General features: G+C 31.7%; 1 protein-coding gene across 1 annotated transcript in view; it reads right to left on the bottom strand.

Moving 5' to 3' along the window:
• Positions 1-20,109, bottom strand: part of Ssbp2 (single stranded DNA binding protein 2) — a 342,976-nt gene that overhangs the window by 12,170 nt on the left and 310,697 nt on the right. The window contains exons 11-15 of the mRNA XM_026394552.2: positions 14,974-15,009; positions 13,096-13,150; positions 9,981-10,051; positions 7,864-7,942; positions 5,147-5,175 (exon numbers count right to left, since the gene is read on the bottom strand). Of these exons, the coding sequence (XP_026250337.1) occupies positions 5,147-5,175; positions 7,864-7,942; positions 9,981-10,051; positions 13,096-13,150; positions 14,974-15,009 (270 nt within the window). The remainder of the gene's footprint in view (positions 1-5,146; positions 5,176-7,863; positions 7,943-9,980; positions 10,052-13,095; positions 13,151-14,973; positions 15,010-20,109) is intronic.

Below are 20,109 nucleotides of genomic sequence, written 5' to 3' on the forward strand. Positions count from 1 at the left end.
AGAAATTGCTAATATTAGAATAAAAATAATCTAACAAACATATGAGAAAATTTAAGGATGCACCTGGAAGTTGTATACTTATACACATTGTCAAATAAATGTATAAAATGAGCAGTCTCAAGTCTTGTGTGACATCAGACTTCCAGCAGCACATTAGGTGCTCTAAGGGGATCAGTGCAGCCCTGATCAGTTGGGGTGCTTCAGGTCTCTGCTGTATTTTTGCCATACATCATTTCTTATTTTATAATTTGAAATTTAGCTAATGCAATTATGATTCCTGAGTCAAAGTGCTGATTTTTAAATATTTAGAATTTGAAAGTAATATTGCATTTTTAATAGTTAAATACTTCCAAAATACTTCCAGGGTTACTACTCCTGTTTTCCAGGCTCTTTTCAGATGACTCAGACTTACACTCTTTTATTTTGGAAAGGAGAGAGGGATGATACATAAGGATGTTGAGAGGAAGAATGAAAGGGCATAACCTATAAAACTAAGGTAATATAATTTCTGAAATGTATTTCTATTCAGCCCATTGGACCATATTTGAAAAACATTGAAGAAATAAGGACAAAATATTTTGTTTTGTTTTGTTTTGACCTGAAGTGATTTTTGCAAAATGTTGTGAAAGCAACAAAAGCTTCTCAATGGGGAGTCGTAAGAAAACTGTGCTGTGTCCATGATCACTGAGTGACATGATGAAGAGAGAGGCTCAAGAGCACACTCACAATTGGCATCTGAGGAAGAGCTAAGACAGTGGTACTGAAACCCAGCCCAAGACTGGTGGTAATAAACTGTGTGCCCACATCATCTAACTGTGGCCGTATGTGTGTCTCCAGTGGAGTTCATAATCAAGGTAAGGATATCATGCACAAAAGGAATTAGGTTGGTCAGGAAGGCAGTACAATCACTTGATAATATAATTAGAGAATAGGGAACACAAAAGAATACAGGTAAAGATTACTTTTAACTACAATATTCACATTAATTAAATTTCTTACTTCAGTTGATGTGTACTTTATTTTGTACTCATAGTCTAGAATTTAGCTTGAGAAAATATAGTCAGGATTTATTGATTCCATCTTCAAAACAATTTTATCACATTCTCATTTACCCTTTCTTTACTCTGGAGCTTTTCTATTACATAAGCTATGATGTCATATAGAAATGTATATATGTGCATGATTTGCATAAGTAATATACCACACACACATTTTGGCTACCATTTTATCTTAGACTTTCTGATCTCTAAATTTACCTTGCAGTGTTTTTTCATATCCTTTTAAAATAAGTTATTATCCCTTCTTCCATCCTCAAAAATTGTTCTAAACCCTTTCAAACTCTTTAAAATTTTTTTTCAAGTCAAATGTAGATTTTTACAGAAACTTTGGCTATGTCTTTAATTAGAATAAAATAATATTGACATTAAGGTCTTGGGAAGTCGATTTTCAATTGATTTCTCACAGGTCAATAATGAGCTTTCAGAGTGTTGTTTTGACTCTGCTAGCCCCCAAAAGGAGAAAAACCTGTTTTCCCAGTGGGTACAACTGAGCTAGAACTGGGGCCAGCACCCCATAGATGATGCTGAAAATCCTTCATCCAAGCCCATCTAGTTCTCATGTGTTCTCTCTGAATCGAACTCAGGTTCTTGAGGTCAGAAAACTACAGGTTCAAAAGACTACTTTAAACATTTATTAAACATGATATGATCAGATATTTCCTTTTCATAGAATTTTTTTTCTTTAAACTCAAAAATATAAATGTGAAGTAGCTTAATGTGAGCCACAGATCTGTAGATGCTTTCCTTCTAAGAAAACAAATCACATGCTTATCTCCACCCCAATCCCTAAAACATCACCAAAGGAACATACTTTCTTTCAATTGATTAAATGGATGATTTTTTAGTTGCAGAAGGGATCAAAGGAGTTTCACATTTCATTTAAAAAAGACTTCTAAATTTAAAACTAATTCTGCATTTTTGAGAAAGATTTATATGGATTTTGTAGGAAATATTCAACTGAGAAATAATTTGAAACTCTTCATGTAAAGCTTTGAATTCATTCTGACACTGAAACAGTGTTGTCAACCTGCAATTGACAGTGACTTTTTCTAGCCTTTCCCAAAAAGCAATGTATTAACTATTAAGAAGAAAGATATTTCATGTCCATATACTTCATAGCCCTTAGCATGTGTTCACACTTGATCCTTGACAATTTTATGTTATAGTCAGGGAATTAACTATAAACTTTATTTTATAGGTAAGGAAACTAAACTGGGAGAGATTAAGTAACACAGTCCCACCACATGGAAGTAGTAGAACCAGTTTTTATTTGGTACTTTTAATTTATCTCACATATAAAATAGATAAAATAGAACATATACAATTTTAAAACTAGAAAAAATGAACTAAAGTAATAATACAAGCAATGTTTTAAAAGGAAGTAAGAGTTTTTTAAAAAAGCAATACTGGTGCTTCACAAAATGCAGATTTAACTGGAGAATTAACTGAGAGGAATTTTGAACAAAATTACTAGGCATTAATAATTGAGATTATCTTCTGAGTCACAAGTAATAGAGACTAGGAAAAGAATAGGGTGTAAATCAATGAAACCAGGAAAAAAGAGGAAAGGAAAGAGAAAGCTTCTTAGCATAGATGTATATGTGTTAGAAAAGAAAGACGGGAAAAGTGGAGTTAATGATTGTTCATACTTCATAGTAAAAGACTGAAAAAAATTAGGCTGTGAGTGGACAGAAGTAGAGATAAAAACAATTGGCAGTGGGGAGTATACAGTATGCATGATGCTGCTTCTGAGACAAAAGTGACTAGAATGCCACAGACACTAGTGGTACTGTTACCCTGAGACAGCCAGCTCAGTGCCCATAGCCAGTGAACCTAGAGTAAGGGCAGTGCAGAAATGAGCTGCTCAGGAATTCATTTGAAGGCAGATGCAAATAACTAGTCATTTCCAGAATATTCACAAGTGACATATTTTCTGCTTGACGGGTAATTCTAATGTTAAGTACGTATGAACTCCACTTGGTAAAAGTTTTTCCCAATCCTATTTGATCGCTCCAGTTACACTGAGCTTCTTGAGAGCAGAGACCATATCTTGGTTAGCTTTGGATTTTTATAGCCCAGCAGAATGCCTTGGTGCTTTAACATTTATTGAATGAAAGAACTCTTGCCTAAGTATAAACCACTTGAGGACAGAAACCATGTTTGTGTTTGAAGAAGACTTTTATGTCTATGTCTCCCCAGAGTGCACAAGGCAACACCAGTACAGAAAAGTACATAATGGAGGGCCAATCAGTGATGGGAGTATAAACAATATATCATTAGACAAGGGAATCTTAATCGCAATGGGCATAATATAGTGGAAAAACCTTGTATCTAGGAATAGGAATGGCAAAATAAGCACAGAAGGGATGGTAATAGATCTGATATATGAGGGCAGATTAAATAGCATTTAATTCATCATTATGATGTTATTTAAAATTTTAAAGTGCTTTATAAATTGTAAAGTACTTTCCATATAGAATTTTATTTATATTTACCTAATGTAAAAGTGTAGGGTTGTTAGTGGAAATTTTAGGAATACGGCCCATAGCAATCTGGGTGATGCTAATTTTGTATAATTAAGAGTATCTCTAGGGGCTGGGGATGTGGCTCAAGTGGTAGCGCGCTCGCCTGGCATGCGTGCAGCCCGGGTTCGATCCTCAGCACCACATACAAACAAAGATGTTGTGTCCGCCGAAAACTAAAAAATAAATATTAAAAATTCTCTCTCTCTCTCTCTCTCTCTCTCTCTCTCTCTCTCTCTCTCTCTCTCTCTCTTTCTCTAGATAATTGCTTCTCAAATATGACATTAGAAATTTCATCATAAAGAACAATTCAGCTAATTCAATTGTTAGAATTACCTGAAATAGCCTAATATGCTTATGGTCACTTCACTTGCAAAGGCGCCTCTCAGAAAGAAGGCACTAATAAAATTATACAGGGAATCTTATTTGAAAACAGGCTTTATGAATACTATTTCCCACAGAGATAAGCTAGTATACATTTCAAATATTTATCTATTTTTTTTAAAGACCTTTTGGATTGTTCCTAAACACAGACACCCATTGTGCTTATAGAACTTGTGAGGCCAAGTAGTCAAATAGTACAGGTACAATGTTAAGATTACAATTTTAAATATTTTTGAGGATGAAGTCTTAATTCAAAATCTTTTGTAGATCAATCTTATTTTATGTTCCTCGGCACTGGAAATTTTATATTATTACACATGAATATAAATTAGGAATAGAATTAAAAGCAAAGTCACCCTTTAATGAATTTTTCTATTTACTGATAAAAGCAGACTTCTAAGCAAGTCATTCTAGTGCTAGCAATAATTAGTTCTTATCAAGCATTCTAAATATATTTGACTCAGAGAGCTATTTTAAATTCATCATGACCTAAAAAGTATTTAGGCATTATTATTAAAAAAAAATTAAGGCATTTTAGTAAAGGATTAATTTAGATCCTCAGACTATTGAAGGAAGAAAAATGCAGACATATACACTTTCCTACTTGTAGTAATATAATTTTCCTCTAATTACTTTCTTATTCTATTTGGGGGACAAAAATAATGATTGCATATATCAACATTGCCAAATGAGGGTTTGAAAAAGCAACTGAGTGTACAAAGGCAATGGCCTTCTAACATGTATAGCCACTTTTTCAAGTATTTTGAATTGATTTCTCACAGGCCAATAACAAGCTTTCAGAGTATTGTTTTGACTCTGCTAGCCCCCAAAAGGACAAACATATTGCTTTAAACACCTTTACATCATCAAAATATTATCTAAACACTGTCAGTTTACTTTATAAATAAGTAACATAAAAATTGGTTATTACTGAGTGTAAATTAATCCTGTATAATATGCCTTATATATGAATCTTAGTCATTTTAGAAACATGTCTAAAAGACTCATTTTACCTCTTCCCACAAATTATATAAATTCATATTTTTGACTGCCAATTAATCACACCTGGGACTTCTATTTTTAAACTTTTGTTTAGGAACAAAATTCAGTTACTCTAATAATCTTTGACTTCTATGTGGAATAAAATTCAGATAAAAACAACACAGAATGCATAGTACTCACCTTGGAAATACTGTCCATATCTCCTGAGCCTGAAGAAAAATATGAAAAGAAAGTCTTATTAGGTAAGAGATCATTTATAAATTAAACACTACTGTAAGGTGTATCAGCAATATGATGACAAATATAAGAAACTCTACCTCTAGTTCCCTATCATCTATATCTTTATTGCAGAATAAATAAAATCCCTATCATAGATTCCTGAAAATACAACATTAGAGAGATCATTTATGTATCTTATTCATGTTGGGCACAGTGGCACACACCTGCAATCCCAGCTACTTAGGAGGTTGAGACAGAAGAATATAAGTTTGAGGCCAGTCTGGGCAACTTAGTGAGACCCTGTCTCAAAATCAAAATAATTTTTAACAAAGAGGGGGAATGATATATTTGCCTAGTATGTGTGAGGCCCTGGTTTTGTTCTCTGGAAATGTAAAAAAAAAATTTAAATAAATAGAATTTTTTTAAACTAAATATGTATATATGTATATATGATTTTTACCTAGTTTAAAACTTTTTAAAAAATACATTATATATGTGTGTATGCACACACACACCTCTACATATGTTTTCTGAAACAAAATTGTTTTTGAATCATATTTTACTATAATAACAAAAAAGTATTCCTAATAAATATTTTAAAATTGACAGCAATCAACACTCATGGTCAAAACTTAAAATATTGTATTTGAAAATATATTAGTGCATTTTAATTTTGATTCTGAGAGAAATGAATAATAATATTGATTCTTACGTAAGAAATGGAATCACTCATTAAATAACAAACAACAATTAGATCTTTGCCAAAATATTAGTTTTATTCTGAACTATTTTATTTTCATAATTTTCCTGGAATAAAAATATTATAACATTTTAATAGTATGGCATTTAATCAGCTTCACAAGTAGAGCTTAACATTATTGTAAATAAACAGGCATAACAAATTGCTACATATTTTATATTGAATACATGCAATCATATATATATGCAAATATGTAAAATAGTGTTCATTATAGAAAGTAATGAACCCAGTTGCCAAGTATATATAAAACTCTTGAAAATTTTATTTTAGCAAATAGTATAACAGTATTCTATGGCCAAGTGTCATTTTTTTGTGACTAGTTCTACAAGTAAAAAGATTGAAAAGTGAATTGTTTTGAAATAAATTGGAAAACAAAATTCTGGAATAGCATTGTCTAGCTGGGTATGGTGGTATGCACCTTTAATCCCAGGCTCTTGGGAGACTGAGGCAGGAGGACTGCAAATTGGAGGCCAGCCTAGCTACAACTTGCCAACATCTTGTCTCAAAATAAAAATAAAAAGAAAGGGCTGGGGATGTACTTAGGTGGTAGAGTATCCATGGGCCCAATCCAGGGTGGGGGGTGTAAATAATGCTGTCCAACAGAACTTGGTGTGATGATGAAAACATTTCTGTGTGACATCCATTATGGAAGCCATTAGCTATTACTGTGTCTGTTGTGCACATTGTATGTGGCAGTGTAACTGAATAAATGAATTTTAAATTTTATTTAACTTCATATTAAATAGTCATACATAGTAGCTACTGAAATTATATAGTGCATGTTAAAAATAATAATAGAACAAAGTGTGACTTTGAAATCAAGGCAAAATTAGCATGAATCCTATCAACTTGCTGCAATCTGCAAATAATTTCTGAAGTCACATAGTCTTTCAAGTATCACAGGAAAGCATTTCCTAACCTTGGGGTGAGGGAGTAAAATCTGTAGCTAGCTTAAATGGCTCATAGGTGTAGTTTGTCCAATTAAAATAAAAGACCCCCCCATCCCCGGCTTTTGTGGTGTTGGAGATTGAAACCAGGGCCTTGTGCATACGAAGCAAGCACTCTACCGACTGAGTTATATCCCAACTCATAAAAGACCCTTCCTAAAAGAAAAAAAAATTATTACAGTCTCTTACTTCCAATGTTGACTTTTAAATTAGTCTATGATTATGTCACTTAAATATAGACAGACATAAGATACATTTTTCTTTTGGTTTTGTATTTGTCTTGCCTACAATTATAATGTGTTGTGCAATCTAGTCAACTTTGTACCATTAATCTCTACTTCTCACTATGTAAAAATTTTTATTCACCTTGAGGATATTTGGCTTCATTTGGTAAGAAGGCATCATATATGAAGCATGTTTTCATCTTTCAGTTACATACATGAAATCAGCTTTGTAATGAAGACAATGTAAGCAGTGTTGTCTTACAAGGGAACCATTCAGATTATCTGGAATGTGATTACCAACTTTATTTTTAAAGGGAGACAAACATTAAAATATAAAAACAAAATTAAGAAATTCTTGCAGAGAACTGAAATTCTTCTGAGACTATGTCCACAGATTAGTGGAGAGAAAGAAACCAGTTGGGAGGATGATGTAGTCCTCTGAGTGAGGCATGCATGAAAAATGCTCAAAGGAGCAATATTTCCTTTGTCATAAACCACTTAGATTTTCACAGATTAAAGTAAATGTCTAAGATTATGAGCAAGGGAAGAACAACTCTTACATTTCTTGTTTTCAAGTGGTTTTGAGTTATCATAAACAATATATTGTAGATTGAAGTATCATTCTGAGGTAAAAGTTGAAGTATCTCAAAATAAGTATCTGGACAGAAAATTTTTGTGAACCATAGAATCCACTACATAGAATTAAGGTTTTGTTTTGAATTTATTCTATACTTATAAAATCCTTACCTAAAGAGCCATTCATGTGATGTGACTCCATTCCTCCTAATCCACCCATGGGACCATCTGACCCGGGACCCATTGGAAACTATATTAAAAATGAAGAAAATGATTGTGATCATATTGAAACAAATTTTATCTTAGTGTTATAACATCTACCTTTAACATTACAAAACATTGCCACAATTTATTTTCATTTTTAAGTTATAGAGAGTTTTTACTTGATTTTTTTTCAGCCTTATAGATTCTCTCATTGAACTGTCCCAACCCTCTCAGTTCATCTTCTCTATGCTCTGGATGTGCAGGATAATGTTCATTTATATTAAATTTTTTTTCTTAGATATCCCCAACTAGACAGCCATGCAAATGATAAGTATTTTCTCCTATGATCCTGACAAACTTTCTATTATAAACCAAAGATAGTTCTTAAGAAGCTGTTAAATGTATTGGCTTATTAAGAAGAACATGTCAACATCATTATGACAACATTAATATTTTTTTTAGCAGGCCATTTGTTCAAATGGACATAATAAATAATTTCATCTTACAGGTTAAATACATTTAGTTCCTGAGGGATAGCTGAACATAGCTAATTCTTGGCAGTCTCAACTTTGTCAGTTCAATGACAGTCACATATTCTATAGCAGTTCTAGTTAACATATTTTAAAGCAGTGGAATTCTCCTTCTTTCCAAGTAACATCTTAAATATTAGAAGTCTGGTACAAAACAGTTGTGAAAAGATGTGCTATAGTAGAGTTGGTAATGGAAAGTCAATGGCTTGCCCATTGTCTTCCCCTCATCTCCCTAGAATACTTCTGAGGAAACTTGGAGTCCAGTTTGAAGCCAAGTTATCTTATGCTTAGAGCTAAGACAATCTGCTGAAAATATTTTTTTCTTCAAAGTTGATGAAAGCAATCCTTCTATAGTATATGGTGCAGAATACTGAATGTGGAGTGTGTTCATGTGTATATGGAAGGGGCAGTGGTAGTTACCAATCATAAAGGTTTTTGGAAGAAAAAAAATTCAGTACATAAACCCAAATACTACCATGACTGTGTGGAAATATGGGGGATTTTTACCACTGTGAGCACACAAACCACATGCTTTCAAGTTTTCCCAGGAGAAGAATAATTTTGCTACCTAAAATTAATTATCTAAAAGCCCATTGAATTTTTAGTAAAATGACATATAATATATATGCTCCCTGATAAGTCAAAGATTGACTTGGAACTTACTGTTATTATTCAGCTTTTATTAAAAGCATAGTTTAGATCTGAACTGAGCAACTAGAGCCAGAAAACTCAATAGCCTGTGAATTTATTAAGTTTGGCCCTTTTATCTGGCCCCCACAGTGTTTTAAAAGACAACAACACATAAATACATGTTTGGTTAGTTTAACACAAAACAAATGTACTTCTGATTTTTCTCCAGTTTCAGCTATACGCTATATATTTACATATACATGTATGTGTAGCATAATGTTTTATGCATAGTCTTAGCTATATTGTTATATGTTATAATAATAAATATTAGTTTAATTTATTTAATTATATGTTATCATTACATTTATTTATTTAGATTATATTTACAACTATAATCTGTTGTAAATTTTTTGTTAACATGTAGGCCTGATATCATGGATAAATATTTTCCTATACACTTTTTACAGGAAAGATCACGACCATATTCTTCTTGTAAAACTGTCTCAGTTCCATATTTAAACCCTAGATTTCATAATCTAAAGAAAAATGTGCATGTGCAAATTCCTAATTTATTTTCAAGTTCAGGAGGATTAGAAAAATCACAATGAAAAAATTAAATAGTGCTAAAAATGATATAAACATAAATGATTATACACAACTTGTCATTTTAAATAATATTAATCATTCAGTGTTTCAGATAAATTGAGAGGTCAGCATTTATAGTTAGGTTCACTTTTATATTTATATAAGAACCTATGCATTCTATGCTGTTTTTTCTTCAATCTAAAGTCTAGAAAGAATTTTTCTGATATCCAATAGTCTCTTGGATAATAAAATACAAAGCTTAAACAATACTCAGGAAATAGAATGTATTGAGTTTGAAAGTCTTAAAATATATCCCCCCAAGGAAAAAATCATATTTACATTAGGTCTGTTAGGTCCAGGAGGTACTGCATTCATTAAAGTATACATGTTGTCTCCAGAATTAGTTGAATCTGAAACAAAATATTACTTAATTGATATCTTACTTTATAATCTATACAAAAGCCATCACAAAACAACAAAGATGATCTGGATACACATAGGTATTGAGAGCTGTGACACCTGAGATAGCTATTACTACTATTTGGAAACAAGTATCTGGGAGTCTGACCCCCAAACTGTCATTCTACCTATGATGGTATGATAGGTATATGATAAGAGAAATAGTCACTTCAGTAATTCAGGTCAAAGAATTATTACTTCAACAATCTAAAAGGTTACAGTAAAATTTTTTGTTTTTTAAAAACGTGGATACTTTTTGACTTCTCTAAGCAATCACATGTATGCATACAATAAAAATCTCTTAAAATTCACATTTATTATCTTTTTAACTTTCATTATTTCCTTAGGTTACTATCTAAAAATTCTAAAGATAAATCATTTTAGCTATTAATTAGTAAGAGCACGTAGAATATCCTGGCTTAATTTAAAAAGAAAGAGATTAGAACGAGATTATGTAACTGGAATAAAAAACTCTCTTGTTTTAAAGTAAAAGCCAGATTCCTCCACCCAACAGTTTAATAAAATTCTTCTTGCTCATTTTTTTCTTGATTCATTATTATAAAATAAGTGTAGTATATAACCCATACAAATCTGTAACATTTTAGAGTGTTTAAAAAAATTTACATGTCTCTTAGTTAATTCCTACAATTAAAATAGATTCTACATAGATTACTACATAGTCCCTCAGGCTGACCCCTACTTGTTTATACTAAGTGAGGTCTCAATCTATTTTTGTGGCTTTAATGATTTTCATGTTGTTATATACCTAGGCTATTGGTTCTTTCCTGCTTATGACCAAATTTTCCTATCTTTGAATTTTTGTTTTCTTTTCCTCCAAGCATCTTTTCCCCAGGTCCCACCTACTGAAATTCAAGACTTATTTTATGTTATCTATTCCATGAAGTATTTTTTTTTCCTGATATTTCCAAGTAAACAAGGGTTCCCCCACCAAGAAATTCTGCCTTGAATAACAGTCTACATATTGTCTTATTTTTGTCTTCTACTTTCACTTAGGCTATAATAATCTCATTGAGATTACATGCCTCAGAAAATAAATATTGGCTAACTTGGATTTAACTAATGGAATAAACTCTATGACCTGCAAAGTTCTCTTTCAGAAAATCTTAGATTATCTTTTAAATACATACAACTTTCAAATGGGTTTTCAACTGAATTATTGTTAGTCTTGGTGAAAGGAAAAATGAGCTATATATTTTAACTATGCATAAAGGACATGAATTTATCATTTTTAAGACCAATAGAGAATATAATTTCACCTGATAAAGAATAAAAAGGAATAGGGTGTCCTTTTCTAGAAATTGCCTTGACTTTTTTAATTAATAGAAGAAATTTACAGTAAAGTGAATTTTTGTCACCTATTTTGGGGGCTAAGGGGTGTTGACTTAATATTAGAGGAGTGATTGTGATAAAGAATGAATATATAATGAGTATACAAGAATGCCTGGAAGATATGCTGGTTGCAATTTCTGACTTTAAAGTTAGAAGTGGTAAAATTACTTATCACTTGCAATGTTTAGAGTTGCTCCAATTTTCTTTAGTCTTGTAGTTAAAGTGTTTCTTAATCACATGTTCCCTTCATAAATTAAACATTGACTCCATGATACAAGAATGTAAATGTAGGGGAGATGAGCTGTTCATATAATTCTATCTTCAATGAATTTTATTAATAGTGAATATGCTTTGAGGATAGAGAGTATAAAATATTTATGAGTGCAGTATAAAGAGTTAGTGAAGTAAAGTAAAATTTTGTATTGTCAAACTGGTTTTATTGAAATTTGAAAGTTGAAAATTTAAAAACTTATTTTTGAGGATCATTAATGACATGAATTTTAAGTTTCTATATATCTCAAACTTCAACAAACCAGTTAAAATATGAATCAACAATGAAACAATTAAAAATTATTTCTAGTTATAAAAATTTCCTATTTTATTACCTAGAAGTAATTCCAACAGTTTCTTTTCCCCTACTTTTTAGATTTTTGATATATATATAACATATATATATATGTATATGCATTTATATGTATACTTATGATCATATTGTGTTGAATCATGAGCATTTATTTTCTCATTAAAAATTCTTTGAAAATAACTTTAATGAAATTTTAATTATATTCCATCATGTTATACAAATTAATTCAATAACTTCACGAAAAGTGTATTAAGAGTGGAAATTATGTTGACTATTTCACTATTGACTATGACAAATGAACATCCTTGTGCATAAATCTTGGATTGTATCTTTAATCATTTCTAGTGTTGGGATTATAGTCAAATGGTATGAACTTTTTCACTGCTTTTGATATATGTTACCAGAGTATTTTTTAAAACTGTACTCATTTAAACTCCAATCAGTAGAGTCTCCAAACACATCTAATAGTCTGTATTAAAGTCACAAGAAAAAAGGGTAAAGCTATTTGAAATAACTATGTAAAATGCATATGGGTATATTGAAGTAACATTTCAACTTAGAAGATTCAAAAAACTTTTCCCACTCTGGCAAATTTACTAATAAATAAATTTCTATAAATAGGGTAATTAAAACTGTGAGCACATGTATATCCATCTTAGCAAGATGACAGATATGGTGGCTCTGATTTGTTATTTCAAATCTAATAGATCTGTTTCATTAATGTTATACAGATTTTTTTCTAAAATATGAGCTATGGATCTTTTTCTCATTTTCAAGGAATCATTAAGTTTGATAAATTATTGGGCAATTCATACCAATGAACAGTTTTCATGCTAAATCAGTTACCCACACAACAAAAATATTCTAAAGTTGATGTAACTTAACAGTAGTTATTTTACAACTCTGTTTCTTCCTATTTGCTACTTCTACTCTATTTCTTTAACCATGAGATAATGACTACTTTTTTATTTCATAAAACAATTTATTGAATAAACAATTTTCTAAATTTTGTGATTTTATTCTAGTAATCAAAAGCCCATGTGGCTAATTTAATTACAATACCTGCTGGACTAGGCATGATGGGTGTTCCTGGTGGCCCTCCACCTCCTGGAGGACCCTAAATTATACAAAATTTCAGTAAAAATAAGGCATTTAATTAAACAATGTAAGGAAAACAAAGATTTATCTCTACAATAATCCAATTTGAAAATAACAGAGGAAATATATTTCTTCATAATTTATTTTCTTTGAATGCACCATCATTTCAATATTATGCAAAACACAATTTAGCTTAACTATGTTGAGATTGTTTTGACAAGTTTCCAAAAACAATGAGCCTGTAGCACTGATTTATTATTCATGACTTAATCACATCAGGTATAATGAGGTTAAGGAGAAACCACTTAACGGTGCTTTTACAAATCCATAAAATAGAAATAATTCATGTGCACTTGTGATTTAGTTTACTGTAATTTTATTACATTTTGTATCACTGTTCTTTAAAATAGGAAGCAAAAAAGATATTCACTTAAGAGAATATCTTTAAAAACCAAAGAAACTCAGATACATTCTGCTATTTCTTTTTTCAGCATCAACTGCAACAGTTCTGGAGTAGAATACATTCAGTTATCAATAACATCAATTAGAAATGAGATACAATGCTGCCTAATGCTGTGGGTTATTAAGACTACAGCTACACACTCATACTGAAGTAGAGATTAGGATGTTCTGAAGTTGATTCAGGCAATCAAAATGGATAATTCAGACAATGGGTTTCAGAATTTTTCAGATGTCCCATGTACATTAACTCTTACATGGCTAAATTTTCATTTCATTCTTAGTGTGTAGATATAGCCTACCAATTATTTCAAATAATATATGTATTTGGTATTTAATAAACAACTTAAATTTCCCTTCAAATAAATCTATATTTTCACTAAACTCTGTATGAGGCTTATTAAATGATTTTTAAAATAGTTTTACCCCAATTTTCTTACTTATGATTTGTTTCATACAAAATGTGAAGGAAATTAAACTTCCTCAGTTTATATAACTTGTAGGAACATTAAGCACTAAGTTCACAGATCCAATGGAGTGTGCACTTTTCACTATGTTAATAAACACTATTTCTAAGGCAGGTACAATGCTCGTTGATTTTCTTCTCATGTACTCCTTTAATTTCTATTCCAGTTGACCCCAAACTCTGAACATTTCCTTAGGAAAATTTCCCTTTTTATCATTTTATTCTTTCTTCTCTATTAGGCATTTCCCCCTAAATTATAACAAATTATCCTTTATGGTGGCCTTGAGATGTATCAAGAATCAAATTTGATTATGGTTAAAAAGTCATTTGTGAGTTCAAGAGTTTATATAAAACCTGCAATTTTAACTTCAGGACTATATGAATTACTAGAAAAAATTTTACCATATATTAAAAAACAATGAGAAAAAGTTGGTGTTTTCAGTTTTTAAGAATAACAAAAAACTAGAAGATATTTGCAAACTACTAGGCATTATTCTGCTGTCTGATTCACTTTGTGATTGGGAGAAAGTTTAACATCTTCTTAGATGTTAAACTTTATGTGTGGTGAGTGGGTTGGGGAGGGGGCGTACATTATTCTCCTGGAGAACTGCAAATTCAAGCATATCATTGTTTAACTGAGGATGGCTCTCTTTGTGATTGGACAGAGAGCATTGTACTGGTTTCCAGAAACATATGCTGAAGTAAAACACAGTACTTAGGGCAATTCTAACCAGATTGATAACTGTTTCACTAATGAACATCAACATATGTACTGAGGTTGGCAGATGAAACAACTCAAGATGTTCACTTCTTGGCCAATACACAGGGGCTCTTCTTAACATCTGGACAACTATTTCATTGCTCAAATAAAAACGTAACATCAATTCTTATGAGCAAACAAACCCAAATGTACTTACTACATAATTCCCAGGAGATGCTGAGGAGTATGGTATCTAGAACATGAACAGGACAAAAACAAATATTTTGATTCATGTGGCAACATCGGACTGACCTAAATGAATCAATTTTCTAACTTCTATTAAATTTTAAACTGTATCCCAAAGGACAGTAAAATATGAAGGAATGTATGTCTGTTTAAGTGTCAGAAATATGAATAACTACAATACTATCTTCAATTTACAAGAAAAAAATGTACATTTTAGTCAGGAGGAATTTACACAGAATTACAGATTCGAGCTATATTGGTTTCAAGTCAGCTGTACACGTTGCTTAATTTAATGATTTATTCTGTAAATAGAAATTACAGATTTTTTTTTCAAATTAGTAGCTTCACAGATATTATTTCTAAGCTATGTGCTTTTAAAAAAGATTGCTCACTGTATTCATGCAGCATGGATCAACATTTGAACTCACCTTTCCCTTTGCCTATACAATTAGCTACTATAAAATAATATAACAAATGCAAAAGAACTTATTAATATTCATCTTCAAAATTATTAATTTGTGGGCATCATATATGGGTTATATATTCCCTCTTTCTTTTCAAATAAAACTCTTCCCCCTACTTTTTTTTTGTATCCAGGATTGACCTCAGAGGTGCTTAACTACTGAGCCATATCCTCAGCCCTTTTTAAATAGTTTGTTTGGAGACAGGGTCTTTCGAAGTTGCTGAGGCTGGCTTTGAATTCATGATCCTCCTGCCTCAGCCTCCAGAGCCATTGGGATTACAGATGTGCACCACAATACCTGGTTTAAATCAAGCTCTTAAACAAGCTCTTTTCTAGTGATTAGAAATTATTAATCCCACATTACTCTGATAATTTAAGAAATGAAAAAGTAAAAAGTTTACATTTAAAAATAAGGAAAGTTAAATCCAAATATTTTATTTTAAATACAAGCTCACTTACTCACTTGCATGAAGACACACTGTATATTCCATGAGATATTTTTGCTTTACTCTGATAAAATTGAATAAATTACTGTTTACCTGGAGTCAGTCAGCCAGCACCGGAATAGAACTTTTAAAGAAGTGAAAAAATTGTGGTACGTGAACCCTAACCTGTCTCTCCACCTCAATACCTGCCACATAATTAAACATAATAATATGAAATCATAAAGTAAGAATAAGGAAGTATAACACTTTTGATTTTTTTTCTTGAATAAATCTTTGATGCTTTTTTGGAATTGTTTAATATTAAGTTATATGAAAAGCTTTTCTCCTTGTTTTTTGTTATCCTTATTAAACACAGAGCACATGTCCCTGGGGCTCCTGCTTGTCTCCCTATAGGTATTGAGCATTGCAGATAACAATGGCTGGAGTGCCCAGAATCACTATTGATAAGTATTACTTGAGCTACTAGTACCTCAGTATTCTATGGCATTTGACATTGACTTAATTGGGTGAATGAATACAATTTTGTTTTCTTCAGCCATTTTCAGTTTATGACGTATCACTCATCCTCTGATTTACATTAAACATCTAACCACCTTTGAGATCTTCAGAAGTTTTAGTTCATTGCCTTCCTTTACAACCCGCTGCCCACTTTTTCATTTGTCAGTACTCTGAATGCTTTGTACAGAGATCCAAATAATTCCCTTGCCTAATATATTTCTTATTTCTTCTGACATTCACAAAATTATTATATATTCCAACTAGAATATTTCCCTACAATTCCTCCATGTTTACTTAGATATTTCTCTATTATTTTATGACTAAATTACTCTGCCCTTCCCCATGCCACTGTCAACATTTCATTTCTTTCTCCAATACCTTAAATTACCTGAAAGCCTAATATAATAATTCCCATCTCTTTGACTACCCCTTTGCTAAAATTTCTGTTTTATAGTAGAGATTTCCTGGAGGGAAACATAAATTAAGGTTGAGAACTTCCACAATATAACCATGTTCTCCAACTTCCACTTCGTCTTCATCATTTGGAAGTATTCTGGCTTACCCTTCATGAAAACCAGAAGCCTGTACACCCATTAAACATTGCACCTGGGTGTGGGATGGGGAGGTGTATGATTCTGATTTGTAGCATTTTCCAATTTCTGTGGCATAATTATTCTGTATGGGAAATTTGAAGTTACCAATGCTTTAACAAGTAGCTCAGGAAATTCCTGAAAACTTAGCAGTTGACTTGTGAGCTGACCCTCATGGTGATTATACCATCCTGAATATACTTTGTCCTTCTGGCTTACAGGAAAGTCATCAAGTTCTTGCTATGCCTTCATTTTCAGCCCAATACTCTATTGTTTACAGATTTATATTTTCACCTGTTATTCAGAAGTAGGAAAAAAAGAATTTCTTCTTGTTTTCAAAGCTAGCTCCTTCCAACCATTCCATTCTCTCAAGTTCCTGTTCTTTTAAATTTTTCTTTCTCAAGATCCTTCATATATATATATATATATATATATATATATATATATATATATATATATATAATAAAGCCTACCTTAAGCAATGGTTAACTAGACTGAATATAGCTATAGGAAATAATTCATAGGTTTACAGAGACAAGTTCAAATTTATGTTTAAGGAAGATAAATCTAGAGGAACATGAATTCAAATTTGAAGACTGTTGCAAAAAGTCCTGGCAAGAGATGGTAAAAAGAGTTGTAGGTAGTGCTGAATAAGAAGGAGTAAGAGAATTTGATAATCATTCATTTCACAAATTACTTCACAGGGGTGGTGACAGTGTGAGAGACAAGAGAAGGGCAAAATTGAGGTAATTCCTGTTTCCAACTTGGTGACAGTAGATGATGATGCTACTCATTTATATATAAGGAACTCAGGAACTAGCAGGCTTAAGGAAATGTCTGATATGTTGAATCTGAAGGTACTAGTAGACATTAAGTTAGAACTGAGCTATAAACACTATAAATATAGGTAAAGATTTATTAGAGATCAAGACTAGAGATATAGCTTCAATTGAATGAATTTTCATTTTGTGCTGGTCATAATACCTGATTTAGAATTTTATCAGATTTTATGATGGTTAAAACCACATGAGGACTAGGGTTGTAGCTCAGTGGTAGAGCGCTTGCCTAGCATGTATGAGGAGCTGGGTTTGATTCTCAGCACTGCATATAAATAAATAAAATAAAGGTCCATTGACAACTAAAAAATATATTTAAAAAACCATGAAAGCATTAAAATGGGGGAAAAACAAGATAAGAAAGCCAGGAATGTAATTAGAAAATTCTACCAATTGAGAAAAGGCAGCAAATGTGATTGGATAAAAATTGGAAGAAAATATTTTAAAAAATCAAGCAAGTTAGACTTTTAAGAAGCAGCAAGTAGGTGCAGGTTGACTAGAAAATATCTAAATTGCTGGGTGAAGCTTAAGCCTTTTAGCTTTCTGAGACATAGCTAAAAATAAATAATAAAAGGATACTTTAATAACAATATGGAAAAATAAAGAAACATTAAAGTCACAAATGAAAAATTAATAGACATTTAAAACAAAACTAAGCAGTCAAATATTTCAGAGATCAGGTATGATGAAGACAGAAAAGAAAGCTTTCTTATTTGGTTGGTAAATAGTAACCTTCAGAATGGGACTTTCACAGAATTTGAAATGGGTTGAAAAGTTGGTTGGGAAGTCAATTCAATATGCCTTAATTTATCTCCTATGAGGTTTCAGGCCCTGCACTACTGTGCAATGATCAAACCCTAGGAATCCACCCTCCAGGAGACAGTGGCAAAGGAGTCACAGTGAGAGAGAAATGGATGGTTGTTTGGGATTTAAAAGGGCTGACAGGACCTTTCTATCAGCTATCTCCTGCCAATTCCACAGGAGAAGTGGACAAGAGGTTTAAGCTTGTGTAAAGATTTTGCTCACTGGTATTACATTCTAAGAAAATTCCAGTCAAAGGAAATGGATAGGCCAAAGAAAAATTCTTTTGGAGGAGGGAATGGGCAGCATATGCAAAAAAGTAACAAGAGGTAGAATAAAGAGAATAGACAGAGGATAAGTATTGAAAAGAAAGAACATTTCTATTTCCAAGATAAGAAGAAAGAAATATGACTAAAGGTGTAATGATATTGCTGGTGAAACTTAGAATCTGAAGAAATTTGAGTCTAATGGTCTTTATTTTTTTCTTTCCTCTGTAAAATATGAGACAATTTTAATTGACAGGGAAGGGACCAAGATAATGCAGGGGACACAAAGAGAATAGTAAACTACTGTACCAGTCTCTGAGGAAAGCAGAAGTAGCTGACTAAGGAAGAAGAGTAGTTCAAGCATCAGTGAGGACTCAGCTGAGGTTCAGCATTACAGATTTAAAATATATCATAATGTGTTAAGTGTAATTATAGAAATACCTGTTAAACATGATGGAAGAACTAAAGAAGCTGTTCTATAAATACTTCAAATATAACATTTTAAAAAATTCCACAAAGCAAAAACAAAACCTTGTAATCTACCCTCTAAATCTTTTTTCCTACATTCCTAACTCAGTTTTGTTATTACTATTCTTCCAAATGCCTGGATTCAAAGACTTGAAAACACTTTTAACTTTCTCATTCTCTTTATCCCTAAATCCTCCCTCTAATACTACCCTATGCTTCATACAAAATGTCCACTAAGATAAAAACAAAGGATAAAAATGAATATGTAGAAGACAGACAAAATCACAGAACTGGAAGGTCAGAATCACAGAATAAGAATCCGTTATTTGACAGATGAGAAAATTAAGGGCTCAGAAAATTGCCTAAGTTAGATAATTCAAGAGTTCTGATAAGAATGCAAATTTGTAAAATATTCTGAATCCTAATACCCACGATTGTGGTGTAGTGGTAGGGGCCAGAGAATTAACTAGAGGGCTTCTTTTTGTTTATTTTTTAAAATTATCAGTAACATTTTAAGTACCTTTCTTTACAGATAAAGTACCTTTCTTTATCTGTAAAGCTTACCTTATAGCACTGGTTAACTAGAAATTAGGAAGGGCAACATCAAGACATCATAACTGGTAGAAAAGTTAAAAATATTTTTAGTGCTCTTTTCAAATAATGAGCTTCTGTTGGTATAAAGCAGAGCCTATTTGAGATAATACATCTTTATTTTCTTTTGTTTTAATTACTATAATAG

Source organism: Urocitellus parryii, chromosome 1 (assembly GCF_045843805.1).
Source record: "Urocitellus parryii isolate mUroPar1 chromosome 1, mUroPar1.hap1, whole genome shotgun sequence".
NCBI classification, from domain to species: domain Eukaryota; kingdom Metazoa; phylum Chordata; class Mammalia; order Rodentia; family Sciuridae; genus Urocitellus; species Urocitellus parryii.